The sequence below is a fragment of the Cuculus canorus genome, chromosome 17, assembly GCF_017976375.1.
Source record: "Cuculus canorus isolate bCucCan1 chromosome 17, bCucCan1.pri, whole genome shotgun sequence".
NCBI classification, from domain to species: Eukaryota; Metazoa; Chordata; class Aves; order Cuculiformes; family Cuculidae; genus Cuculus; species Cuculus canorus.
In genome coordinates, this window is record NC_071417.1 from 9,218,570 (window position 1) to 9,245,961 (window position 27,392).

General features: G+C 48.8%; 1 protein-coding gene and 1 long non-coding RNA gene across 3 annotated transcripts in view; one reads left to right on the forward strand and one right to left on the reverse strand.

The window, feature by feature from the left end:
- Nucleotides 1-27,392, forward strand: part of CORO1C (coronin 1C) — a 58,875-nt gene that overhangs the window by 8,824 nt on the left and 22,659 nt on the right. Inside the window, exons 1-2 of one of the 2 annotated variants that reach the window (XM_009560463.2) lie at nucleotides 841-963; nucleotides 21,351-21,550. In XM_009560463.2, the coding sequence (XP_009558758.1) occupies nucleotides 21,356-21,550 (195 nt within the window). In that variant the 5' untranslated portion in view covers nucleotides 841-963; nucleotides 21,351-21,355. Of the gene's footprint in view, nucleotides 1-840; nucleotides 964-21,350; nucleotides 21,551-27,392 lie in introns of those variants that run through there. The other variant, XM_009560464.2, reaches the window with a different exon arrangement.
- On the reverse strand, nucleotides 15,340-24,089 carry LOC128853892 (uncharacterized). The gene is made up of 3 exons (XR_008452713.1): nucleotides 23,123-24,089; nucleotides 18,442-18,529; nucleotides 15,340-18,177 (listed from the first exon to the last, which is right to left on the reverse strand). It is a non-coding gene; the product is annotated as an uncharacterized LOC128853892 (long non-coding RNA).

The window sequence follows — 27,392 nt, forward strand, 5'->3', positions numbered from 1 at the left end:
CCCCCAAAGCAGCTTTACTTCTAGTGCAATGGGGAGAAAGGTTGGTTTCCAGCTACCGTCCTGCGCTTGTCGTTTAGCTGCGATTTTTCAGCAGAGGCTTCAGGTCTCCTTTTTACAGAACGGTTTGGGTTGGAAGGGGCCTTAAAGCCCACCCAGTTCCAACTCCTATGCCATGGGCAGGGTCACCTCCCTCTGGGGCAGGTTGTCCCCGTCTCGCTGGCAGCGCTGTTTTCCACGGTCGCAAGATGGGCACGACAAAATGAGGCGGTCGAGTAGAGTTCCTTGCGGAATGGCTGGTTCCCCATAGTGTTGTTTCCACCGAATGGAGGCTCCAGCTGCTCCAGGAGCCACATCCATTGGGTTGTGCCTCCTTTAGGCCTTGCAGTGTTGACTTTTGCTGAGGCAGAGCCTCAATCCCACCCACCCTTTCCCTTTCCTAACCCATCCCTCCCACAGGAGAGGCTGACAGCTCCATCCCTGCAAGGGGCTGTGAGGGGAAGACGCCTCAACCAGGCTGAGAACCAGCACACCATGCCTGAGGGCAACAGGGACCATGATGGGGAGCAGCTCAGCCCTCCCCACATAGAGGGCGGGAGGGAGGGGGCGGAGCCAGCCAGATCCGCGCTCCAATTGGCTGAGCGCGCTGTCAATCAAGTCTGCCGGCACACGAAGGGCGGGGCTTACAGCCTCCGGCCACCCGTTCTAACCACGCCCACTTCATATGTTGTGCAAAGGGGCGGAGCTAGAGAATGCCGCGCTGCCATTGGCTGAATGCGCTGTCACTCAACGCTGCGGGGCGGGCGATAGGCTCCGCCCCTCCTTCCCACGCCCACACTTGGGCGTGGCCAAGGAGGGGCGGAGCCTATCGCCCGCCCCGCAGCGCTCAGTCGGGCGGCGGCGGCGGAGGAGGCGGCGGCTCCGCCGGGCAGAGGAGCGAACGCGGGGAGGCGGCTCGGGATCGCGGTGCGCGGGGCTGTGGGGCAGCGGGGAGGCGGGAGGATGGCAAGGCAAAGCAGAAAAGGGTCCGACCGACCCGGGTAGGTCTTTTTCGAGGCGATGGGTGCTGCTCGGGAGGCTTAAATCGTCCTCCCCCGCGGGGCTTCACCCCCGCTTTCCTCCTTATTAGGCAGCGAACGTGCCCGCATCCGGATCGCGGGGTGCGGAGCGAGGGGGGGGGGGCAGCCTTTGCAGCCACCTCGGGCTGCCCTCAAGCCTCGTACACCTGATTACCCGAGCGATGCAGCGAGAGAAATGAGTGTTCTTTTGTTCAGCATCGTTTTTCCCCCTTTTTTTAACCCCCATTTTTTCCCTCCCCCCGCTCTTTATCCCCCCACCCCCCCACCCCCCTTATTTCTTTCTTTTGGCTGTGCCGCCGCAGCCGTGTCGCCCCCGGAGCTCTGCCAGCCGGTGCCGCTGCAGAGGACAAAAGATAACCGGTTTTAGGGGTTTATTTTCTTCCCTTTCCGCTGGTGTTGGCTGGGTTGGTGTCATGCTGTTATTAATGATGCTAATGAGGCCGGTTGAAGATGTGCAAGGCTGTGTGACACGTCCCTGGGCTTTGCTTTCCTCCCCAGAAAGCCAAAATGATTTAAAAGATGGGTGGATGAAGTGCTTAAGGGAGATGGTTTAGTAGTGGACAGGTATGGTTGAGCTTGAAGATCTCAAAGGTCTTTTCCAACCAGGAGATTCTATGATTCTGTGAATGGTTTGGGCTGGAAGGGATCTCTACAACCCCCACGTTGTTCGATAGCGATGCGTCAGAATGCAGAATTGGAAGGTTTCTGCTTCTCCATGCTCTGTGACAGTCGGTGATGGTGCATGGAAAGGTGTCCGGTGTGCAGGGACACGAACGCTGGATTATGGTCCCCAGGCTGGACAATGCGATGCTGGAACTGGATAATGCGATGCTGGGGGTGGGTAATGTGATGCTGGGACTGGACAATATGATGCTGGGGCTGCACAGGAGACAGGTTTTAACAACAAAATATGAAGGGAGTGAGAGCTGACTGGAAACAAAAGTAAAACTGATTGATGCAGTTTTATTGTTAAGGATAAGTGATATGCATTGGTGTTGTAGGGGTTTTCGTAGCTAGAGTTTCAGTGCTGTAAAGGTTGGTTTGAGCACGTCTGAGAGAGTTGGGGGTTGTTCAGCCTGGAGAAGAGAAGGCTGTGGGAAAACCTGAGAGCAGCTTCCCATACAGAAAGGGGCTCCAGGAAAGCTGGGGAGGGGCTCTTGATCAGGGAGGGCAGGGAGAGGATGAGAGGGAATGGTTTTGAGCTGGAAGAGAGAAGATCGAGATGAGATCTTAGGCAGAAATGTTTTGCTGTGAGGGTGGGGAGGCCCTGGCCCAGGTTGCCCAGAGCAGTGGTGGCTGCCCCATCCCTGGAGGGGTTCCAGGCCAGGTCGGATGGGGCTTGGAGCCCCTGATCCAGTGGGAGGTGTCTCTGCCCATGGCAGGGGTTGGAACTGGATGGTTTTTGAGGTCCTTTCCAACCCAAACCATTCAGTCTATTCACGCAGATGTGTGTGGATTAATATAAGCGAGACCGAGGATGTTAGCGAAATGAAAGAGAGACGTTTTGAACACACAAGGCTGGTTTTCCAGTTTGCTGATGGCAATTCTGGTTTAGTTCTAGGCCAGGCTGTATCCATATTACCTGGCGTTATGCTCTCTCTGTGCCTCTGTGAGCACCACACGGAGGAGAGAAGCTCTGTGCCTGCTGGAAGTGTGGGAAAATGGTGTGAACTGGCACAGTCTGTCCCGCAAGAAGCGTGTTCGTGTGTGCTGAGTGTGCAAAGGACAGAGGAAACAGCAGGGATCTTGTGTGTGTGAGGCAGGAGAGGATATATTTGATTTTCGTTTGAATAACAAGCATTGAATCATCTTTTCTGCTCAAAGGGAAAAAACAGATGGCTGGGCACTCACCAAGACGTTTTATTCCAGCTAATTTTGTGTTTGCTAAGACTGTGTACACAAAGGTAGAAGATCAAATACTGTTGTGATAAAAGTCAGTGCATGCTTATTTTGTCTATACGTTTTTTTTCAGTGTTTTCAGTAGCCGTAGAAAGACCTGACACACTCGGGTACCTGTCAGAGAGCATCGCCTTTGTGTTTGTTTTAATGTAGCACCTCATAATAGTAATTTTTCAATGGTCACTTGTAGCCTTTTATACAGATTGCCTTAATCAGCGTTTGTGTGTCTCTGTGTTCTCTGTTGGCATCGCTGTATCTTCTAGTGAGCTGCCTTTTCAAACATCGTTGGATTTTTTCAAGTTAAATCTTCATGCTTATTGCATCTGTCACTTCTGGGATGCACTCCAAGCGAAAGGCAGAGATTCAGTTTAATGGCAATGAGAAGGAATGCACAGAAGGGTAAAATATCAGCTTTCCTGAGTGATGCAGCAAAGGACGCCGAGAGATCTGCTCTCAGTAACTGTTCCATGCATCATATTCAGGATTGATATTAGACTTTAAACGACAGCGTCGTAAAATGGCTCATTAAAGCACAATATTGGCTTGTGATGAGAAAAGAATTTGTTATTGGTTTTAATTTAACTATCGATTCTGAAGAATACGACTTGGATGCCAGCTTCCTATTTTGAAGACATGAGCAAAACACTTCCTGGCCTGAGTCTGCAGCTGGGTGAGGTCATGGCGCACCACTCCCAGGGCTAGGAATGTCCTTTCAGGCAAACTCACAGGCACATTTTCACTTCTAAAGTACCGGTTTGTTTGTTTTGATTTTGTTTAACCGAAGCTTTTGTGATAATCTCAGCCCTTCTCTGAGGATGCGTCAGAACAGAAACTCACTGAGGACTTGAAGTGCCCCAGTTTAACACAGGGCGCGTGAACAAGAATTAAATGTCTGTATTCTCTTCAAGTTCTGTCCCTGTAGTCTCCTAATATTTTTGGTCTGCTTATATTCTGGTTGTTAACTCTGAAAGTAGTCTGATTAGAAACTGCTTCCGACTTCGGTTACAGTCACGCTGGGTACGTAGCCACGTGTGAAAAGCCAGATTGTCAGTGGCTTCAGGCTGGCAGGATGCGAACTGGTATTTCTTTCTCCCAATATGCAGCTGGTGGTGGTGTTGCTGGGGTGAATGTCATGGCAAAACTAAGGGGAAAAGGTTTAGATGAGCTGAAGTGGAACGGCAAAGTTGGTTATTCTGGATGTGCTGAGTTACCAGTATAGCGAGGAATCGGTTACTGAGCCTGTTTCTTCTCTTTGCTGTTTGGATCGCTTTGTTCTGGTTGTCTCCATGGGAGTGATGATACTAAAAATGGATTATCTGTTTCTTTTTGAGGTTATAATCATTCAGTACATGACTTTATCTGTGATCTTAGGTGACAGTGTTAGGTATTTAAAATACCAGGGAGTTCCTCAGCTTCTTGGAGTTGCAGCGAGGAGCCCGTGAGGTCCCGCCAGCAGGGCTGGCGTTGCGCTGGAGGATTCTCTGATAGTCCTCAGAGAAGCAAACCATCCCAAGAGGTTCCTCATTGAGTAGAGGAAATAGGTTGTGTCGCCAGCCCTGAGCTGTGTGCACGCCTGTATGGGTTTGTGCAGTGAATACAAATGTGAGTAGAATTAGTGGCTGGATGTGGAGGTAATGATGTAGCTATAAAGTAGAAGGTCACTGTTGGGCAAGTAGATAATTTTACTTTACGCCTCTACCATGTGGTTATTCATGCCAATAAGATGCGTGTAATCTCTTTTCAGCGGGCATCTTCATCGCGAGATGCAGAGTCCTCCTGCAATGGAAGAGGGTTTTTGTGTCGTAAAAGCTTTAAAATCCTGCTCTTCAAGGCAGGAACTTGACAGAGAAATGATGAAAATGGTACCTGCTGCTGCCTCCTAAGGGGAAAAAATATCAGTTGTTCTTTCGGAGGCCGCCAACCTGCTGATGTTCTCATGGTGCCTGCTGATATAAGAGGTCTCTCTGGTTTGGAGGTGCCAAAGTAAAACGTGGACTCTGACCATTTTTCCTCTTTGCTTTTCTTCTGAGTTAGACACCAAGGCGGAATACCCGCATTAGAGAAATTCTCTAATACCCGCATTGCAGAAAAGGACAATAGCATTTCTTGAACATTATCAGTCTGCTTCTTCAACTTTATTTGCTTGGTCTTAATCCAGATTTTGTTGATGGTAACAATAAGTGATATATAATGTGTTTTTTGCAGTGAGCATGTAATGACTCTCGAGGTCTGGCTCTCGGTGGGAGAAGCTGGATGTAGTTGGATCGGTTATAGTGACTCTGACATTGAGCAGGACCTCTCGATCCATCATAATTAGGTTTTCCTTGCTTTTCTTTTCAATAATTGAATTTGAAAAAGCAGTGGAAATAAAACAGTGGTGGGATCTGACTTAAAATGATTAAGGATCAGCCTGATGTGGTCACAGCTTTCATCTGGAGTATCACTGAGCCACTCTGAAGGCCAAGTCCTCCCTTTAGGAAGGGTGATGGTTTTCTTGTGGATCTCCAAATCTTGGCCAGCCACAGCATCTCTGTATATAGGCTGTGGATGGGCAAACATATGTAATTGAGCTATAGTTCTTTATAGCTGAATATTAAGGTAACCATTTCTGCAATCTTATCAAATATGCCTGACCAGGATTCTGCAAAAGTAGACGGGGAAGGTGTGCCTAAAACTGCATCTTATTTGCATCCATCTGTGCATATCAGGCACTGGCAGAGGCTGCCCAGGCTAGTGGTGGAGTCGCCATCTCTGGAGGTGTTTAAAAGACAGGTAGGTGAGATGCTCAGGGATCCGGTTTAGTAGTAGGCAGATACGGTTGGAGTCGATGATCTCAAAGATCTTTTCTTACCTAGCGATTCTGTGATTCTAGGCAATACATTTCACCTGCAGTTACTGTTATAAGTAGTCCCTGGAAAATGGGCTTCAACCCACTCTGGTTGGAGTATTTAGAAATGTGGGAACTTCCCCTCCTTCCCTCTCCGCCCCCCTGAGTTCTGCATAGAGTTGCCATAGAGACCGGGTTTTGGAGTCCTTGAAAATCCATTGTTTCTCTGGCAGAAATGTATAAACCTGCTGGACTGAAACACCACACTTGGAAGCATCCTCTTCCCGTGCCACCCTGACCGGGACTTGACATCCTGTGGTACTGCACATTTCGATATTGGACACGTATCAGGCACAATCAGACAAACTGATAATGGGTATAATTAGCACCACCGGGGATTAGCAGGCAATAACAAATTCAAGCCAGAGTAAGCACCGTGTCCCCTGGGAGCCGGGAAAACTGGCAGCACTGGGCAGATGATCACTTGATATGGAAGAAAGTCATCAGCAAAGGCTGGAGGGCAAGGTGCTACTCTTACCTCTTGAAATTGCCTTTCTTTTCCTCCCTCCTTTGACTTTAAATACGTAAAACCCTCCTGGTTTGTTAGTTCATGCTGGATTTGTGAGCACGCAACTGACTTGGAGTATATGGTTGGCATTTACTTGGTATTTTTTTATCACACCCTGGCCACAGTTGCTGCTTGCAGTTACCCCTGTGAAACAGGCTGATGCCCTTGTTTCCAAATTGGAAATGCAAGGTTAACTGTTTTGCTCAGGTACAAGGCTGGGAATGCTTCTTGCATGTAAAACTGAGTGTATTTGTTGTTTTACAGCTGATTCATGTATTTGCACCAGCAAACACGGTGGGATGTGCGTGTATGTATAAATGGCCATCCTTATGCTTAGCTTTTCATAGAATTGTTTGTGTTGAAAGGGACCTCAAAGCCCATGCAGTCCCACCCCCTGCCATGGGCAGGGACACCTCCCACTGGATCAGGGGCTCCAAGCACCATCCAACCTGGCCTGGAACCCCTCCAGGGATGGGGCAGCCACCACTGCTCTGGGCAACCTGGGCCAGGGCCTCCTCACTCTCACAGCAAAACATTCCTTCCTAAGATCTCATCTCAATCTCCCCTCTTTCAGCTTCAAACTGTTCCCCCTCATCCTGTCCCTGCCCTCCCTGATCCAGAGCCCTTCTCCAGCTTTCCTGGAGCCCCTTTCAATCCTGGAAGCTGCTCTAAGGTCTCTCTGGAGCCTCCTCCAGGCTGAACAACCCCAACTCTCAGCCTGTCCTTGTACAGGAGGTGTTCCAGCCCTCGGATCATTTGGTTTTCAATGAGTAATTTCTCACTGCAGTACTGCTATTAATTATACTGCATGTTGGAGTTTGGAGTAAATAGGCACAAAGCTGTGTTGTTCAGATCAGGAGGTGGATTATATGTTTTTATAGTTTTCAGTGAATATATATTTTTTAAGGTTTATTTTAATTTTTGGATCTGCTGAGATCGGTTTGTGAGGCAGGAAAAAAAATCTCAAGCCAGCTTCGACATGAGCTGCCAGACGTACTTCAGCAATACACCCTTCTGCTTTAGCACAGCGTGAAGTGTAGGCACGAAATACTTGTAGCTGAGCGTCCTTGTGCCTTCCAGCATCATTTTTCCATTCACTGCCGCTTTTTGGAGCAATTTGTTGAAGTTCTGCGTGGTGTTTGAAGGTGGTGTGGTTTGAAGGTGGGCTACCCTGCTCTGTCCTGTTTCACCACGATTTGGGTGCACGTGTGTTATCTCCATACCCTTCACTTTGTTCCCTGATGCTTCTTTAGGGGTAAAGGTTATCTTTTTGTGCTCTATATGCATCGATCTTCTGGTCTACTAGGGGAATTCTTAAGCACTATGAAAGATCACATAAAAAGCAGCTGGTGCTTATCTCGGTGTAATGCAGCCTGTTGTTTTGGCTGGGCTCCTCCAGAACTGCTCTAAATGCCACAGGGACTCTCAGAGGGCTGGAAGTGTGGGCTGCACGTGCAGTAACATGACTGTCAAGCTGACAGGTAAGTAAAGCTTAAAGGTCATCCAGCACAGGCTGTAATTCTTCATGCCTGTTACTGAAAACAAGTTCCCCAGCTGAGAGCAGCCAGCTCGCGGGTCCCTTCCCAAACCATCAGTGTATATCGGGGTGCAATTCTCCTTGCTTTTCCTTTTTGCATTCTTCATAGAGCAGCAGGGATATTTATTAAAGCTGCTTACAGAGCTAAATATGCTTCCCTAAGTCAACTTGTTTTTTCTTGCCTGCCTAGATAGGTGAGAAAGGTGCTCGGTGCTGCACTCGGCGTCTGACACCACCTTGCTGCCCTCTCAGCTACGGCGTGTGGTGGTTGGGGCTCTGCAGGAGCCTTGGCCCGAAACGGATCAGCGACACGGCACATCTGTAGGATGGAGGAAATGTGTTTGAACTTGGAACCCTCAGCTAAAACAGATGTTTGAGGGGTTGTAATTGGTACCACAAAATAGGGATATAAAATCAGGTTAACAGATTGAACTGTCTGGATTTGAGTTTTAGCCTCCTCATGTCCCTTCCTCCCTCCCCCGGCCCCAATTCCAAATTGCACGGTACGGAAACAGGACAGAATGACAATGGTACTCTTGGAATTATAGGCTGCTTGGCCAGAAGAGCTGGCAGGATAGCTAATGGAAATCTGGAGAAATACACACCAGTTCCAACTGTGAGATTTGAGATTCTTTTTGCAGTTTATTTGTACAGCATTAAAATCTGAAATGCGTTTGTGTTGTCCAGCCTGAACCTTCTGGATGAGGCTTTGAGCAACCTGATCCAGTGGGAGGTGTTCCTGCCCATGGCAGGGGCGGGGGTTGGAACTGCATGGGCTTTGAGGTCCCTTCCAACCCAAACCATTCCATGATTCCATGCCAAATACGTTGTCTTGTCTTTGACAATTGACCATGGTTGGTTTTATTTTGAGGACATGAAAAGCAGTGCAACCTGATTGCCTCGCCCGTTGGATGGGTGTTACTGAGCAGCTCGAGAAGTTGGAGTTGCTAAGCTGGGCTCCAGTTCAGCCAGCATTTGGATGTACTTGTTTCTTCGGGAATGCTAGCCAAACCCATTGCTACTTTTTGGAGTAAAGCATCTCCTTTCAGTGTTGCAGTGTGATGCACCACGCTGGTCTGTGCTGCAACTCCAGTCTCAGCATGATATTGTCCATGTCTCTGGTCCATCATGTTTGTCATTACAGGGCTGGAAAGGAGACATCACGACAGCAGTGCACGGCTGCAGTGCCAGTCCGGTTTAGTGCTTTTGTGGTCTCATACTGTGGCTCTGAACTTGCCACAGGGCGTGTGCTCACCTTGGTCTTCCATGGTGTTAGCTTGTTCCTTTGGGGCTTGTCAGTCTGTGCCATTTCTCTTGGCTGTCCCACTCCTCTGTGATTGCATCCCCCAAGGCAGTGGTGTCTCCCGGCAGTTCTGGATGTTGCGCTCCGTCCAGCAGCCCAGTGGAGCCTTTGTGGTCAGGCAGGGCCATCTGGAGAATGCTGCATCCTCGCTTGGTCAGTCTGACTCACACTTGGCTGGTTTGTTCCTGAACCTCGGTTGTGCTGATCTGTTCTTTCTGCTTTATTTTGAAGCTGTGAGGAATTTGTGTCCCAGCTAACTTGGTGTTTAGAGCAGAGGGCTTTCTCTGAGGGTCTTAGTTCCCTGGTGGTGGCTCTCATGTTATAGTGCTCTTGAAGAACTGAGACCTGCGACTTTTTAGCTACAAGACTGTTTATCTCCTTAGAACATCTTAAACATTTATAGTTACTTCCTGTGGGTACCATGGCATGTTGTAATTGAGAAATAGAAAAGAGTTTATCAAGTCCTTCAGAGATTTCTCCTTTTGATAAATCTTGTCATTTTTTTTAAGGAATAAGCCAGTTGGGTATAAACACGGAACAGTCTAATGTTTCCAATAATGTCTTAAAGCCACTGGATTTTAACAGGAAATGTGCTTACCTTGGAAAATACCATGTTAATCAAGTTCCCTTCATATCTGCACCGCTTATTGACTTTCGCAGAATGGGAAATCATAAAATCATGGAATGGTTTGGCTTGGAAGGAACCTCAAAGCCCATCCAGTTACACCTCCTGCCATGGGCAGGGACACCTCTCACTGGATCAGGGGCTCCAAGCCCCATCCAACCTGGCCTGGAACACCTCCAGGGATGGGGCAGCACCACTGCTCCGGGCAACCTGGGCCAGAAATCCTGCACGTGTTGTACTATCTGTGCTTTAGGCTCCCTGGGTACTGCTGTCTCCTTGGCTTCTAGCTTAAGTTCATCACCTAAGAGGTCAGGCTCCATCCTGTATCAGGAGCTGAGTTTCAGGTCTAGTGGCTACCAGTGAGCTCCTTTACCACACACAGAGAAAGACTTACATCAGCCATTTATTTCATTTGGACACGTTTGATTGCTTCAAGTTGTAGGAGAAAATAGTTATTTTTAATGCCGTTAGCACTCTGTCATATTAGAAAAAAACACTTCTGCCACAGCTGGTTAGCTGGGAAAGGTGAGAAATTAATGAAGTTGTGGTGGGGAAGAGCTCCTTCTCTGTTTGTAACCACCCCCCTTAGCTGGTACTAAGCTTTTGCTCAAAACGAGGTTAAAAAATAAAAAAGCTTGTGCTGCGTCTCAGGAATATGGTCAGGAAGAAGCTTGCATGTAACCTTCAAGAGAGCAGAAGAATTCAGCAAATTGGGGTAGCAGCTCTGAACAGATTGATACTTCCTCGTTAGCTCAGTCGCACTGATAAGAGAACTAGGTCAGCTCTGTGGAGAAAGCATTTTATCTGCATACTTCTCTTGACTGGAATCCTGGCGCTGGGCTGTTGTAACAAGCTTGCTGACTTGCAGCTCTGCCCAGGGGGTTGTGCTCTCTGTCTCCTGTTTTCTTGGGGGGTCAAAGTGTGGTCTGAAGCCCTGGTGCTTTCCTCTCTGTGGCATGTGCTGCTTTTACTAGGGGGTGATGCTGTCGATCCCCAGGGGTGTAAGTAGCATCTTCCATCAGCTGGTGTAATGTCTCTGGCTGGAGTTCATAGGGCTGTTGTTCAGCTCTGGAAGTGCATTGCTCAGCCTCTTGGCAGTGGATGAGGGTGCAGTGTGCAAAGAAGCATCTCTGGTGTTTATTCCAGTGGAGAAAGTAGAGGAGAAGGAAGGCTCTTGGAGGGGAGCGTATGAAAGGCCTTTTGTGGTCAACTGCTGGAGCAGCAGTGTCTACAGGAGGGAGTTTGGCTCCTCCAGTGGGAGGTTTCCCTTTCCTTACCCAGTAAAGCTCATCTGGTGCCCACCAACTGTGTAACTCTCTCTCCAGTGGCAGCAGAAGCAGGAGCTGAAGTGCGGATGCACATGGGCATCTGGGATGCTTAATCCACAGGTACCATAGTCCTCTCTTCCCCATATATTCTCTAAGTTACCTGCCTCTCTGAGGTTTTGTCCTGGGTTGCAATGCTTTATTTTTTTCCTCTGTGCTTTACTCTCCTCTGTCTTCCATTTTCACTTTTTCTGACTTTTTTTGCCCAGCTTGTGTTAAACCCAGATGTCCCCAAATACACTGCACGTGGCTGCTGCTGAGGCTGGCAGCTTTAGTGCTAGCTGATGGAAGAGACCATAGAATTATAGAATCATTGAGGTTGGAAAAGACCTCTAAGCTCATCCAGTCCAACCATCAGCCCAGTCCCACCATGTCTGCTAAACCATGTCCCAAAGTGCCGTGTCTACAAGTTTTTGAACATCCCCAGGGATAGAGACTCCACCACTGCCCTGGGCAGCCTCTTCCAGTCCTTCCCTACTCTTTCAGCGAAGAAATTTTTCCTAATATCCAATCTAAACCTCCCCTAGCACAACATGAGGCCATTTCCTCTCATCCTATCCCATTTTACTTGGGAGAAGAGGCCAGCACTCACCTTGCCACAACCTCGTGTAAACCCAAAAGAGGAGGTTGGTTTGGAGGTTGTTGCTCTGGTGCCCATTCCTGCCCCTCAGCTGCCTCCCCATTTCAGATCCAGAGTTTGTGTAACTGCTGCAGTGTTTTTCTTTGCTGGTTGCCCATCCCCTAGTGACCTCCTGATGAATTATTTAGTGCCATGATTTTTGTCTGCATTTGTGGCTCTAGCTTTATGGTAGATGACACAGAGTAAGTGAAGCCAGACAATGCTTTCTGTTCATGTAATGACTTTCAACTGTGGTGTCCTTTTGTCACTGTAAATTATGGTAAATGATGTAATGTTAGACTATAACGATAAAAGCTACTAAGTGCTGTGAGTGGGAAGATCCTCCAAGAACATGAATTGCATACCTGGAAATCTTGAAGTGAAAATATCCATTGCATCGCTCTGTGCCTGTGAAAGTGTCAGCCCCAGCATGGGATGTGTGCTCTTGAGATGAGCACGTGCAGGGTAAACATTAGCAATAACACGTGCTGCTTGATGTCAGCTATGAGATTTAAGCACTCTAGATGCTTCTGACTTGGAGTTCTTCATGCAGTGTAGGGATAGGATGAGGGGGAAAGAGGGGAGATTGAGATGAAGTCTTAGGAAGAAATGTTTTGCTGTGAGGGTGGGGAGGCCCTGGCCCAGGTTGCCCAGAGCAGTGGTGGCTGCCCCATCCCTGGAGGTGTTCCAGGCCAGGTTGGATGGGGCTTGGAGCCCCTGATCCAGTGGGAGGTGTCCCTGCCCCTAGCTGGCAGTGGAACTGGATGGGCTTTAAGGTCCCTTCCAACCCGAACCATTCCATGATTCTGTATTATGATGGTTTTAGTGTGATTGTTTCAGGGTACAGCTCTGAAAAGCAGAATCATATCAAATATTTCACAGGTTAGAACCAACACGTTGCACTTTGTCCAGAACAGAAATTTCAGCTTATTTCAAGTTTGGGTTGTGTTACATTTCTGAATGTGCTGGGCTCCCCGGTTGAGATATAATCAAATTCCCTAGTAGTCTGTGGTTTAGGTTCCCATCCCAAAATAGAATCCTGCCAGTGGTAGAACAGCTGGAAATTTCAGAATTAAGTTCATATTCCAGCTTTTTGTCTTTAAAATGAAGTGAAATCAGATGGCAGGGTCTTGCTCAACCTAGACTAAAGTAACCAGAGACTGAAAATAATCTGTGCACAAATATGATGTATTTTGGAATTGTGACCATCTGTAGTAGTGTTTGCCCTGGGTTTAAATAACTGAACAGCTGAAAACAAAAATTCTGTCAGCAATGGACTGAATATGAATTGATTTGAAATAGTAAACCTGAGAGGGAAGAGCATTATGGTTGAAAGTAGAGGATGGCATCAAGGTATTTGTTGCTGTTCCTTTTTTTCTGCCAGAGGTTTCATGTGAAGTCGCAGGGCGAGTTGAAATTTTTGTGGCCAAGTGATTTTTTTTTCTCCCCCCTTTCCTTGCCCAAATATTGCAAGACTTAATCTCATGAGACTGAGTTCATTGATTCCCTTTGTACTTGAGAGAGGGAGATGAAGTCCTCGCTCGTGGTATACTGGTTCACCGCTGCGACAGTGGTGGCAATTTACTGCTCCTGTGCTCCAATGCCCCTAAAATCACCATAGGACATGTGCTTGGCTTGGTCTTCTGTGGTGGTTGGGTTATTCCTTTGGGGCTTGTGCTCCTCTGATTTCAAAGAATGAATTGTCTTCACTGTCGTTGCTATCTGCATGGCTTAACCGGTGGATCCGGCAGCAAACGCTTGCTGGCTTGCTTCCCCCACGGATGTGTCTCACTTTCCGTCCTCTGCCAAAGGTGTACTCAAAAATGCTGTCCTTAAAATGATCCAGCAGATGAGTGAGTCTTCTGAGATGTTCCTAAGCTGTCCTGTGCAGTTTGGTAAAGCTGTAAAGTATTTATGTGGAATGTGTGTGCAAGCAGACAAGGCACAGGGCAGTGTCTGTCCATGGGCACGCTCGTGTGTGGTTGTGCTGGTGTGCAACATGCCGTGCATACGCATGGGTTACAGAGAACTCATGGAGGTTGCACAACCAAGTGCTCTGAAGTTAAGAAACACCAGAAGCGAGTGATGAGGAAATAACCTGGGTAATATCTGTTCCCTTTTTCATATGCAGTGGTTAGCCCAGTCCCCGCTCCAGCAGCCCCTTGCTCTGTTGGGGACGCAGTGATGGCCACAACGGTGGGATGGAGTCCTCCTTGCCACGTGGAGCAGGAGGCGTGATACAATGGTGGTCTCTTCATGGCTTTAAAACCTCGGAATGCTTATATCTTCTGTTCCATATGCAGCTTTTTACCTTATCTACCATATGATGTTCAAAGTGCTCTGAAAAGTGAATTACTGGATTCCTGGTGGGCTTTTCTCTGGTGCTTATCTCCATGATGGCCAACTGTTCCGCAGATGTGGCTCAGCCCTCCTGTGAGGGTGTTTTTTTCCATGCTGGGGGCACTTAAGCCTCAGATTGAAACATCCGTGGCCTGACTGTTGGATTCAGATTATAACATACTTTCTATTTTCTATAAGAAGTTTTCAGCTCTGAGCACTCCCCCCTTTCGCAGATGAGGCCCAAGCATCTCAGGTGTTCAGGAACACATTGGGCTGCACAGTCAGTGCATCCATATTTGAGAAACCTCTGGGCTTCCCATTCATCTGGCACCAAATCTGGGCTGTCCCATGTTGTGGTTTTACCAGTGGAGCTGTTGTAGAATCATAGAACCATTAAGGTTGGAAAAGACCTCTAAGCTCATCCAGTCCAACCATCAGCCCAACACCACTGAGCCTGCTAAACCATGTCCCAAGGCACCACAACTACACTGGTTTTGAACACCTCCAGGGATGAGGACTCACCACTGCCCTGGGCAGCCTCTGCCAGTGTTCACCACTCTTTCAGTAAATAGATTTTTCCTAATATCCAGTCTGAACCTCCCCTGGTGCAATATGAAGCCATTTCCTCTCATCCTATCACTTGTGACTTGGTTGAAGAGACCAACACCCACCTTGTTCCAGCCACGTTTCAGGAGCTGCAGAGAGCGATGAGGTCTCCCCTCAGCCTCCTCTTCTCCAGGCCAGAAAAAAACCAGGTCCCTCAGCTGCTCCTCATCCCCTCCTCCCCTCTCCCTGCCAGCCCCATGACAAATGGTGGGCAGTGCCCCCGACATTAATCATTATTCATAACTGATGCTGGTGGCATTGCCTGTAGGCTATCTTGATCTTTTTTTTACCTCCTTACCAGCTTCTCATTTGTTAAGAGTTATCTGAGAATGTACGTTTATTCCAAAGCTGCCATTGAAGCATATGCACTTCTTCAGTAAGGCTTTAATTCTGAGTTTGGGGGCTCACTATCAACAGCTCCGACTTCTCCCGACACTTTCCACTTACAGCAAAGCCTTTCTAGTCCCAAGTATCGCCCTTTTGTAAATGTTGTTCTCCCTATCCAGTGGATTTGTATCTTTTCACTCCTCTTTTACGTTACCCTGTGGCTGCCTGTGACTTGAGCAAACCTTTTATTTCCAATGTCTGTCCGTCCAGAAGGGATCACAATCACATGGGCTGAGCAGGATTTTGCCATTAGTGGGGGGTTTTCCTGTAAGTGTTCCCTAGCAGGATGCGTTTCCTCTTGCATAAGCAGGCTGAAAACCCTCCGAAGCCACAGAAATACAGCTGTTGGATTCCTGAAACAGATAAACCCTTTATAAACAGGAAAATGGGCAAACTCATGGTAACTCTTGTGACACATCATGATGGGAGATCAGAAAGACATGGAATGAAAAGTATCCCTGTGCAAGCATGCTGACGGCATCCTGCATTTCTAAGGTCCTTTTAGATGCTGACACAAAGGCCAGCGGCTGAGCTCTACGGTGGGCACAGACAGCGGGTAATGAAGTTCAGTGTTTGGTGAAATTCAGATGGAAGTCACTTGACTTTTGGGGGGGGGTAAAAAGAAGAGTTGTGAGGGCTCTTTCCTGTGTCCCCACCAGGATGTGTAAGATGCTATGTGTCGCGGAGCGGGATCCAGGAGATCAGTGCAGTCGTAGATCTGTCAGCACTTTTATTGTAGTGGTCTTTGCAGGGTGTCGAATGCTTCTGTTTTAATTTTGCTGAGGGCTGTAACTCTGGCACCATTTAAACTCCTTTCAGCTCCCAGTCGTGAGGTTTTAAATCCTCCAAAATTGTACTTTATAAAAACAAAAAGAAAATATTTCCTGTCTAGCAAGTGTATGGAGATCATTCCAGCTCCTTAGCTAAGATTTAACAGCACAGACAATGATCTAATTAGGCTTCCTTTTATAAAACTCAGACTCAACTCTGCTTCCGAAGAGTAAATCCCTAGAACAGCCCTGTTGACCATGGATGTGCTTTCATGCCCGCTCAGTTAGTTCCGAAGTCACTTCACAAGGGTCCCAGGTCACTTTTGCAGGTATGACGGAAGCGGAGTCAGCCTTTCCTTTTGGTGAGTCACCTTGAATGTTGGTGTCTTGCTGGATAATCCTACAGGTTGTCCAGAGAAGCTGTGGCTGCCCCATCCCTGCAGGTGTTCCAGGCCAGGTTGGATGGGGCTTAGAGCCCCTGATCCAGTGGGAGGTGTCCCTGCCCATGGCAGGGGGGTGGAACTGGATGGACTTTGACGTCCAAACCATTCCATGATTCTAAGTACCCAGCTTGGGAGCTCCTGCCTGCACTACTGGCTCCTCATAGCCTTGCACAGAGAACCTTTGGCAACCAAATTCTGCTGTGGTTTTCTTGCAGATGGTGGAGGAGCAGAGACCCTTTGTGCTGTGAAACAAATGCAGATGCTGAATGCTCTTCACGTTTTAACTAGAAGCTGGGGTAGGGAGAAGATGACTTTTTTTGGTGCTCAGGATCAAGCTCACCCTGTTTTGTTTTTCACCTGCTGGTTTTCAGTGATGTGCTCAAAAATCCCCACTCACTGCTCTTTATAACCAGAGCCTGCGTTTCCTTCCCCCCTTTCTTTCTGGAGAGCAGCCAGATCAAAATGGCTGTGATCCAACGCCAAGAATCACTCGCTTTGCTATGGAAATATGGTTTGGAGGCTGCTCACCATGTGTTCATCAGACAGTTCCTGCTAAGGATTGGGAGCTGTAGGTGGGGAAGAGGGCAGCGAAGGTGTGCTTTCGCGGATCCGCTTGGAACAAATCAGGATATTTTTGGACACATCTGATTCTTTGTATTTTTAAAATAATCCTTTATAGAAAACAACAAAAAAGTTACCCTTTCCATCAAATGGTGAAGATGAAGGAAATAAAGGAGTAGCATTTCACCATAGGATAAAGGGTGTTTCTCTTCCATTAGAGCAAAAAGGGTGGGAGACCTCCCAGTATCTGATATTTGAGATAAGCATGGTTTTTTGTGGTGTTTTGGTATCGATCAAGCGAAGGAAAGATACAATTATCCAAGCTATACATATAATCCTTCTTCTTAGCTATCATATCCACATCCCCAGCACTAAAGCAGATGTAATTGCCAAACCCTTGGGTAAATGATATGTTGACACCAGGCAATTTGCTGTGAGTTAACTCAGCAAGGGAAGTTAAAAACCTTCGCTTTACCTTCTTCTAAACCATCAGATTTTAATCTTGATGCACAGCGGGATGGGAACATTGCCAGTGGGTGAACAAGCAGGAAAACTGACTGCACAAAGCAGAGGACTTTCCCCTCCTCCTGGATGAGTTACACACCCGTGCAGGGGTTTGCTGCAAAAAGCCCTGCGAGGTGTGGTTTCAGAAGAAAAAGGGCTGAGTGGTTTGCACGTTTCCTGTGGTGTTGCAGCACGTTAGACTTTGCAAGAACATCCCTTCTTCTTCAGGGTGGCCTGGTGTCACCTCACGGGCTGGAAGGAGGAAGAGATGCTGCTCTTGCACAGTGCTGGCTGCAGGACTTGGCAGAACCAAAGCCGTGGATGCAGAAGTCTGGGCAGCAGCGCCCAAGCAGCGTATGGCTGGGAGGAGCTCTCTCGGGATGGAAATGTCTGACAGGTTGCTGAATGAGTCTGCAGAATAAATTAGTAACTGGGTGTGGAACCGCATTTTTTTAGGATGTATCTTAATTGGGCCTCGGGCAGCTTGATAATACTGCATTTCTTGTCTTTTAGGGATCACTGAGTTGAAATTCACCTTTTCTTTGTGCGTGATTCAGTGGGGTTTGGCTGGGATCGTGCTCTGAGTGTGCCTAGGGAACGGGATAGCCCTGGATGGAGCCATGCTCCTGCCTCTTCCACTCTTCCCTTTGAGGAAGGCCACGCCGGCATCCCTGGGGAGCCTGCCTGGCCGCCTGCACTGGCAGGACTCCACCTCTGGGCACCACGGACCATCTGCTTCGGCAGAGCTTCTCCCATCCATTTTGGATAACTTCATCTCTTCCTTTGCCTGAAAACAAAACAAAACGCCTGCATCACACTGCGGGCAGAGCAGTTGTATTTCCCCCACTCAAAACAGGTGATCACCTGCCAGGTGATTCATTATCCATCTTGTGCGTGTAATGGTTTGCTCCCAATATTTCATGATCCCACTGCATGAAAGGCACTGTCTGCCCTATGGCTTCAGCTCCTCCATCCGGTTACAGAGCCGAGCGTGAGCTCTCAGGGTGTTGCTGTGCATTAGGAGTGTAAGAACTGGATTTTGCACTCTTACCTGCTGGCTCCAGCTGGGGAGCAGCTCTTGGTTTATGACTTCCCATTGCACTGGGTGTGTTCAGCGTGGAACAGGCCTTTTGTTTGTGCTGTAGGTGAAAGAGTTGGCAGAAAATGCATTATGCAATTCTATTAACTTATGTTAAGCACAGGGGAAGCCTTAGTTCATCTATAATGGGACAGTAATCAGCAATAATTTATATATAGCTTTTTTCACGTGGACACATTAAACACCCCAAGCGTTCATCAAATTTTGCATTTTAAACCTACATCTGTTTTTTCCTTAAACAGTGCCAGTTCTTAATAAAATGGTGTTTGTGGCACTCTGTAGCTTTGAAATGACAGCGTGAATCTGGGAGGTTGAAGAGCCCATCAGTACAGAAAAGGTACTGTGAGAAACTCTGCAGGGAAAACCCACCCAGTTGCCGGGGCTGGAAATCAATGCAGAGCATTTCAAGCCCGTGGCACCCGCTCTGGAGAGTTCAGGCAGCCAAAAGCCCTTGCCAGCTGGTTGGGCCAACTGAAAGGAGTCAGGGGCCACCACCCCACACTGGGGACAGATGTCCCCATTGCAAAAATGACCCTGTAGTGGGTGCATTTGTCATCGGTGTGTGCAGAGCAGCTGGCAAGGCTTCTCCTTGAGCGGGTGACCCTCCACCTCTGCTCTTACTCTGTGACACCAATGGCACTGCCACCTCGGCAGCAGCTGCCCAGCCTGGAGATGGAGCCGCTGTGGCAATGGCCAGTGCCAACTCCCAAATGCTTCAGCTGGATGTGCTCAGGGGGAGCTGGCAGAAAACAAACACTCCGATTATTTTTCCTTATCTACCCCGAATCTGGAGCATTTCACTCTAGAGCTGTCTGTTATGTTAATGTAACATTTTTCTCCTCTCCAAACATATTCTGTGACTGCTTCCTTCCCAGCTCTGATGAGTGCTTTCCTCTTGTTATTCAGCTTTTTGCTGCTGTTAATTTTCTGTTTAACCTCCAAGAGTACAAAACGGTGATCATGCTGAAGTCTCTTTTCCGCTACGCTTTCATGCAAAGCCTTTGCAGTTCGACAGCCGTACACCCTTTTATCACTTTTCCTGCAGACAGCCTGTGCCAAGGGAGCCGCGCTTGGAAGCTCTGGCTCCAGAGCATCGGCCTGGTGGGGCTGGAGCAAGAAGCTCCATGAAGCTGAGCAGTTTTTCCCAGCCTCAGCATGTGCTTGGGGACTTACTGGGATGCAGGACAGGAGGCGGACCCTGCTTATTTTTATGTGTTATATATTTTTTTTTTGCTTTCCCTAGAGAGCAGAAATATTTTTCTCATATGTAAAAGTAAGATGCTATATGGAGACTCCTCGTTCTTGTGCAAGTCCTGACTGAAGGAGAAAAGTCTTTTATCATAGAATCATAGTACAATTTGTGTTGGAAAGAACGGTGAAGGTCATCCAGTCCAACTCCCATGCAGCCAGCAGGGACACCTTCCACTGGATCAGATTGTTCAGAGCCCCATCCAGCCTGGCCATGAATGTTTCCAGAGATGGGGCATCTCCCACCTCTCTGGGCAGCCTGTGCCAATGTTTCACCACCCTCAGTGAAAAGATTTTCTTCCTAATATCTAGTCTAAACTTCTCTTTTAGTTTGAAACCATCCCTTGTCCTGTTGCTATAGGCCGTCCTGAAAAGTCTTCTTTCTTATCAGCCTCCTTTTAAAGGCTGCAATAAAGTCTCCTCAGAGTCTTCTCTTCTCCAAGCCAAAAAAACCCAACTCTCAGCCTTTTCACAGGGGGAGATGTTCCAGGCCTTTGATCACTTCTGTCCCCTCTGGACTTGCTCCAACAGATCCATGTCCCTCCTGTGCTGAGGGCTCCAGAGCTGGCCACAGGACTCCAGGTGAGGTCTCACTAGAGTGGAGTAGAGGGGCAAAATCGCCTCCCTTGCCCTGCTGGCCATGCTTCTTTTGATGCAGCCCGGGATATGGTTGGCATCTTGTACATGGAAAAAGTTCTTTCCATGTGCAAGGGCTCCACACGATGCATACACAGAGGGCAGTCCTGTCACTTGTTTCCAGGGATGGTGTTCACAAGCGATGTTGTGTCCATGTCTTCTTCCAGAGCTTTGGGGATGCTATGTTGTGCCCATGCCTTCTTCCAGGGTTTGGGGATGCCGTGTTGTGCCCATGTCTTCTTCCAGGGCTTCACAGATGCTGTGTTGTACCGGTGTTTTCTTCCAGGGCTTCAGGGGTGCTGTGTTGTGCCCATGTCATCTTCCAGGGCTTGGATGCTGGAATTTTCCAGCCCAGTCCCTTTCTCTCTCTTTTAACTCAAGCCTTCTTGAACATGATTTTTCTCAAGAGAAGGAAAAATACTACAGACACATTAAGTTAATTGGAGTCATTAGGTTGTTTCCATTACTTCTTTCTGCCTAGGAAACCAATTTTATTATTTTTTTAGTGAGATTTTGGAGTTAGAAGAAAGAAATGGAAGCCAGAGAACATGTGGAACCACTTCACAGGAACACCGGATTTTGAGAGCTTGCATTTTTATTTACATCTTCTGGACCCCGTCTGACTTGAAAGTAAACAAGTTCAATCCAAGACCAGATTTATCCCTGAAAATATGTGGAGACTTGTCTAAAAACTGCTTTTAGGATTAGGAACTTCCTTTACTTCACATTTACAATGGGAAAACTGATGCTTAACTGGCGAATTCCTTCTGTACAACACCCTTGGAAGTGCAGTTTGGTGCAAAACATTGAGAAACTTTATTTAGATTTTTTTTTAAAAAAAGGGCAAAAGTGGCTGAGAACTTAGGTCTAAAGCAGGATGGAGGAATAGTAGGTGAAACTGTATTTCTGTGGGGTGGTAGTGAGGTTCCCTGCACCTGTAACTGATCTCCTTCTCTCGATGTTCGTCTTCTCTGCAGACACAATGAGGCGAGTGGTACGACAGAGCAAATTTCGGCACGTCTTTGGCCAAGCAGTGAAAAACGACCAGTGTTACGATGACATCCGCGTCTCCCGCGTGACTTGGGATAGCTCCTTCTGCGCAGTAAACCCCCGATTCGTTGCAATCATTGTAGATGCCAGTGGCGGCGGAGCGTTCCTGGTGCTGCCTCTGCACAAGGTAAGTGCTTTTTGGAGGTTTCTCACTATTGTGTACTCGGCTTTGTTGTCATTTTGGCACTTGGTTAGGAGTAACGCGCAGGCTGTGGCGCCCGGGCTGTGTTGTGACAAAGGCTGCTCGGCAGCACCGTGTAAGAATCCATGTAATGCCTCTGTAATCAGCGTGATGTTTCCCATACATTAAACACAGTAAATAAGTGGTTTGCTGGACTAATCCGAGCCAGTTCTTTATGGCAGAAGTTTCCACATAGAATCATGGCCCTAATGAAGCCTCTTTGTTGATGGTAGCAGCGGTCAGGTTTTTGCCGTGGTCAGGTTTTTCCACTGTCAGGGTGCAGCTTTTAGAGCTCTATGAGCATTGCTTCCTTCAGGAATGCTCCTGAGCCAAATCTCTCCTGGCAGCCCTGGGATCAGATGGATGTGAAGCAGTGAGCTGGCTCCGACAAGGGCATTTCCATAGGCCTGGTGGCCCTGGCATCCCAGCCGGGCTAGGCTGCTGCCAGCCCTTTCGGTTACTCTTCATATGGTACAAGGCGAGCATAATCCGGTAAGAAAACAGCTACTCCAGCTACCTTTGCATCGGTCCTACAGTTCCTTCAGCTCACAGCACTGAGTCTGGGCTTGACTACACTTCGGCCAGATCTTGTTATCCCTTAGTACCTCACAAGAGGGGTATACAAATCATAGAAGGGTTTGGGTTGGAAGGACCATGAAGGTCATCCAGTCCAACTCCTATGCAGAAGCAGGGACATCTTCAACTCCATCAAGTTGCTCAGAGCCCCATCCAACCTGGCCTGGAACGTTTCCAGAGATCCACCACCTCTCTGGGCAACCCGTGCCAGTGCCTCACCAGCCTCAAATGTAAGAAATGTCTTCCTAGTATCTAGTATAAACCTCTCTTTTATTTTAAAACCATTGCCCCTTGTCTTGTTGCTACAGACCCTGCTAGAAAGGTTTTCTCCATCTTTCTTCTCAACCTTCTTTAAGTACTGAAAAGCCACAATAAGGTCTCCTTGGAGCCTTCACTTCTCCAAGCTGAACAGCCCCCCAGCTCTTTCAGCCGCTCTTCACAGGAGGGGTGCTCCAGCCCACTGCTCATTTTTGTGGCGCCCTCTGGACTTTCTCCAACGGCTCCATGTCCTTCCTGTGCTGAGGACTCCAGAGCTGGATGCAGGGCTCTAGGTGTGGTCTCACCAGAGCAGAGCAGAGGGGTAGAATCACTGGGAGCAGTGCCTCAGACTGATATAAATTCCTGTTGCCCCGATACAGCATGGAAAAAATGACAAGAGCATTTTAATTCCACCCTTTGTGGAGAGCGGTGCTCTCATCTCCATTTCTGATGCTCAACCAGCAACTTCTTTTTCTTTCTCTTAACTACACACTTAAAATGTCCTCAGGCTGTCATCAGCCCTGTCCTTTTTTCCTCACTCAGCTTGAAGATCTGCCCTGTTTATCTCTAGAAATAGTGACCAGAATTGAACACAGCACCCACACAGCGATGTGCTACAGGAGCAGAGCAGCGAGTTCTCAACGATGCCTCGTCTGTGCTAAGCGCAGCGAGCCGAGCCCCTACCTCCTTAAACAGGTCTTCATCTCCATTTTGCTCATCTTCTGAACAGCCTTTCTTTGCAAGCATTCCGGTTTGTCCTCATCCCTGGGCCACGTGTCCTGCTCTTGCCCAAGCCACGCGCGATGGCACAGATCTCGATTAGAAATCCCTTGCTCAACACAGCGCGCGGTTGTGCTCGGGGTTGCATCACAGCACAATCAAACGCTGGTGGCAGGAGATATGCACCCTTCTTTCTCCTCCTAATGTTTTCTCTGTCCCTGGCAGGAATTCCTACTAATACTGAGTGCATTCCTTTGCATTTTTAAGGGCTATCTTATGTTTGCAGGGTTTTTATGTGTATTCATTTATTCCTCCTGCCTTTCTCTGTACTTGCCATTGCCTTTGTGCCCTCAGCGATGTTCCTGACTTGTCTTACACAGCTACTTAATTAATATTCAGATGTAATGAGGTTTCCTGCGAGGCCGGAGCAGCTCCATTCCTGAACCCCCCAGCCTGACCCGTTCTTTTGCAATACACGGTGTTGTTGGCGTTACTCTACCCAGTTCCTGTGTTCCTCATTTATTTTTATAGCTCTGGCTGATGAAATTGTTCCTTCCTTCGGTTCCTTCAGCACCCAAACATTTTGAGCCCCTGCAGCAGAGGAATTCAGAGTCCTCACTGCAGAATCCTCCCTGTTGTATTCAAGGGGTGGAAAAAGGGTCAATTTTAAACCAAGGGTTTAGCATGATGTTAAAATTGAGCCCTAACCACACACTTGCTGCTGCTGGAATCCGCAGGGAAAACGTCTGTCTGATAACTTAATGGCACCATGACCGCTGGAGCCCAGCGCTGTGTGGGTCACTGTGAATTCCTGCTTGTGTGGCTTGGCCATCTGCAACCCTCTGCTTCAGAGTGCCCAAACCATCCCTAAAAGGGAGTTTTCCCTAATTTTAAGTACCTTTTCTCTCTTTTTACGTGCCCTTTTCCTTCTTTAAATGCCCTTTTCCTTCCTTTTACTTGCCCTTTTCCTTTTAAATGCCCTTTTCCTTCCTTTTACTTGCCCTTTTCCTTTTAAATGCCCTTTTCCTCCTTTTATGTGTCCTTTTCCTCCTAAGTGCCCATTTCCCTTCTTTTAAATGCCCTCTTCCTCCTTTTAAATGCTCTTTTCCTCCTTTACATGCCTTTTCCCTCCTTTTACATGCGCTTTCCCCCCTTTTACATGCCCTTTTCCTCCTTTTACATGCCTTTTCCTCCTTTTATGTGCCATTTTCCTCCTTTTACGTGGCCTTTCCCTCCTTTTACATCCCTTTTCCTCCTTTTACATGCCCTTTCCCTCCTTTTACATGCCTTTTTCCTCCTTTCACATGCCTCTTTCCTCCTTTCAAATGCCTTTTCCCTCCTTTTAAGTGTCTTTTTGCTTTCCAAGTTTGGGTAATGCTGTGTTTTCCCGTGTCAGCCCGGGGTGCTGTGGGGGTGCTTTGGGGCCGGATGCCGCCCTCACCCAGCGCCCCTGTGCGGGAGGGGGGAGAGAGGAGGAGGAGGGAGCGGCCCCTCCCGCCCCGCTCCCTCCGCGCGCGCGCGCGCGCTCCCTCCGCAGCGGCACTGCGGCGGCCGCGGCTTTTTACCATATATGGTCATGGCAGCGCTCGCGGCCGCCGGCCGCCGGCGCGCTGATTGGCGGGGGCGGGGGCGCGGCGCGGCAAGTGCGCGGCGGTTAACCCCTGCGCTGCTGCGGCCCCGCGCTCCCTGCAGCGCTGCTCCCCCAGGCGGGGGACGGGGGGGGGGACGGGACCCTCCGGGAGCCCCTGGGTAGGGGTGTGCGAGGAGCCAGGGGGCTGCATCCTCCCTGCATGCCGGCCCCCTCCGTCCCCGCATCCGTCATCCACAGGGGCTCCCGGCATCCTCCATCTCCCTTGATTCCTTGCATCCTCCAGCCCCAAGGGCTCCTCGCAGTCGCTATCCACCTTAGTTCCCTCCACCCCTGGAGGCTCCTGCATCCTCCATCTCTTGGCTCCCCACATCCTCCAGCCCACTTGATTCCTTGCACCCTCCAGCGCTGGAGGATCCTGGTATCCTCCATCCCTCTTGGCTCCCTACACCCTCCATCACCCAGGGGCTCATCACATCCTCAGTCCCCCTTGATTCCTTGCATTCTCCAGCCCTGAGGGGCTCCCCACATCCTCCATCCCCCAGGGGCTCTGCACATCCTCCATCCCTCAGGGCTCCTTGCTTCCTTCATCCCTTTTGGCTCCCCACATCCTCCATCCCTCGTTGCTCCCTGCCTCCTCCATCCCTCAAGGCTCCTCGCATCCTTCATCCCTTTTGGCTCCCCACATCCTCCATCCCTCAAGGCTCCCTGCCTTCTCCATTCTCCAAGGCTCCTTGCATCCTTCATTCCTTTTGGCTCCCCACATCCTCCATCCCCTAGGGGCTCCGGCATCCTCCATCCTCCAAGGCTCCTCGCATCCTTCATCCCTTTTGGCTCCCCACATCCTCCATCCCTCGTTGCTCCTTGCCTCCTCCATCCCTCAAGGCTCCTCGCATCCTTCATCCCTTTTGGCTCCCCACATCCTCCACCCACCAGGTACTCCCCGCATCCTTCATCCCCCAGGTACTCCCCTCATCCTCCAGCCCCCGGGGCTCCACGCAGAGCCTGGTGTGGAGCAGCAGCAGGGGCTGGTGTAGCTGAGCTGTGTTTTCTGGCTGTGGAAATGCTTTGTCTGAACTTCCTGTTTTCTTGCATGCACATGTGCAGGGGCTTTGCCAGGAACTCGCCATTCCCATGCTCCAGCGAGAGCCACAGCCACCGTCTGAGTTGCTGAAAATTGCAGTTCCCACAGGTTGCTTGGTCTGCAGAGAGGTGGCCTCCGTTGGAACCAACCATGTGTTTTTAAAAAGCTGGATTTTATGGCATGTAGATGATAAGAGGCAAGCTTATCCCTACACACCAGGGAAAAACACTGGAAAACTGCCTGCTTATTCTGGACTGGATGACTGGTACTGAGAGTCAGTGCAGAATATTGCTGTTAAACTGGAAGCTTGCAGGCTTTTAGAGCTGGTTATCTTATTCCAGGCAAAATAGTGGGTTCGCAAGGAGGGAACCCCAGGATACAACTCTTCAGTCCAGTGATGCACGCTTGCTGGTGGACATGTGCTGCTGGATGCGATGGAAATCATCCCCAGCGTGGTGGGGAGCCACTGTTTTTAGGGAGGTAAGGGAGAGTCAGGCAGGTAAGGGACAAGCAATTCTCCTGCTAACATTCATGATCCCAAGACTGGAGCAACTCCCACACGAGAACAGGCGCAGAGACTTGTGATTCTTCACCCTGGAGAAGGCTCCAAGGAGACCTTAGAGTGGCTTACAGTACTGGAAAGGGCTCCAGGGAAGCTGGGGAGGGGCTCTTGATCAGGGGTTGCAGGGATAGGACAAGAGGGAATGGTTTTCAGCTGAAAGAATTATAGAATCTTAGAATCACAGAATAGTTTGAGTTGGAAGGGACCTTAAAGATCATCTTGTTCCACCCCCTCTGCCATGGGCAGGGACATCTCCCACTGGATCAGGCTGCCCAAGGCCCATCCAACCTGGCCTTGAACACCTCCAGGGATGGGGCAGCTGCAGCTTCCCTGGGCAACCTGGGCCAGTGTCTCACTATTCTCATGGTGAAGAAATTCTTCCTAATGTCTAGTCTAAATCTGCCCCTCTCCAGTTTATACCCGTTCCCCCTCGTCCTGTCACCACAAGCCTTTGTGAACAGCCCCTCTCCAGCTTTCCTGTAGCCCCTTCAGGTACTGGAAGGTCACTATAAGATCTCCTCAGAGCCTTCTCTTCTCCAGGCTGAACAAACCCAACTCTCTTAGCCTGTCCTCATATGGAGGGTGCTCCAGCCCTCGGATCATCTTTGTAGCTTCCTCTGGACCCGTTCCTACAGCTCCATCTCCTTTTTACATTGAGGAGAAAGAAGGGAGATTGACATGAGGTCTTAGGGAGAAATGGTTTCCTGTGAGGTTATCCTTCGCACATGGATCAGGTCCTGGCTCTACATTGCAGCAGAGCTGGATACAATTTTCTTTTTCCCTCCTCGGAAAAACCTTTGCAGTTTGTATCTGCAAAGAAAAACTCTGCTGCAAAGGGTTCATTTTGTTCAAGTTCCTCCAGAAAGGTGCCTTCAGCTGAAAGTTGTGTTACATAAAGCCTTTAGAAGAGGTTTATTCAGTCCTCTTTGGATCTACCTTTTATTAGAGTTTCCATCTGTGTGCCTGACTCCTTACTGCGCTCCCTTCACATTGGCAGTGT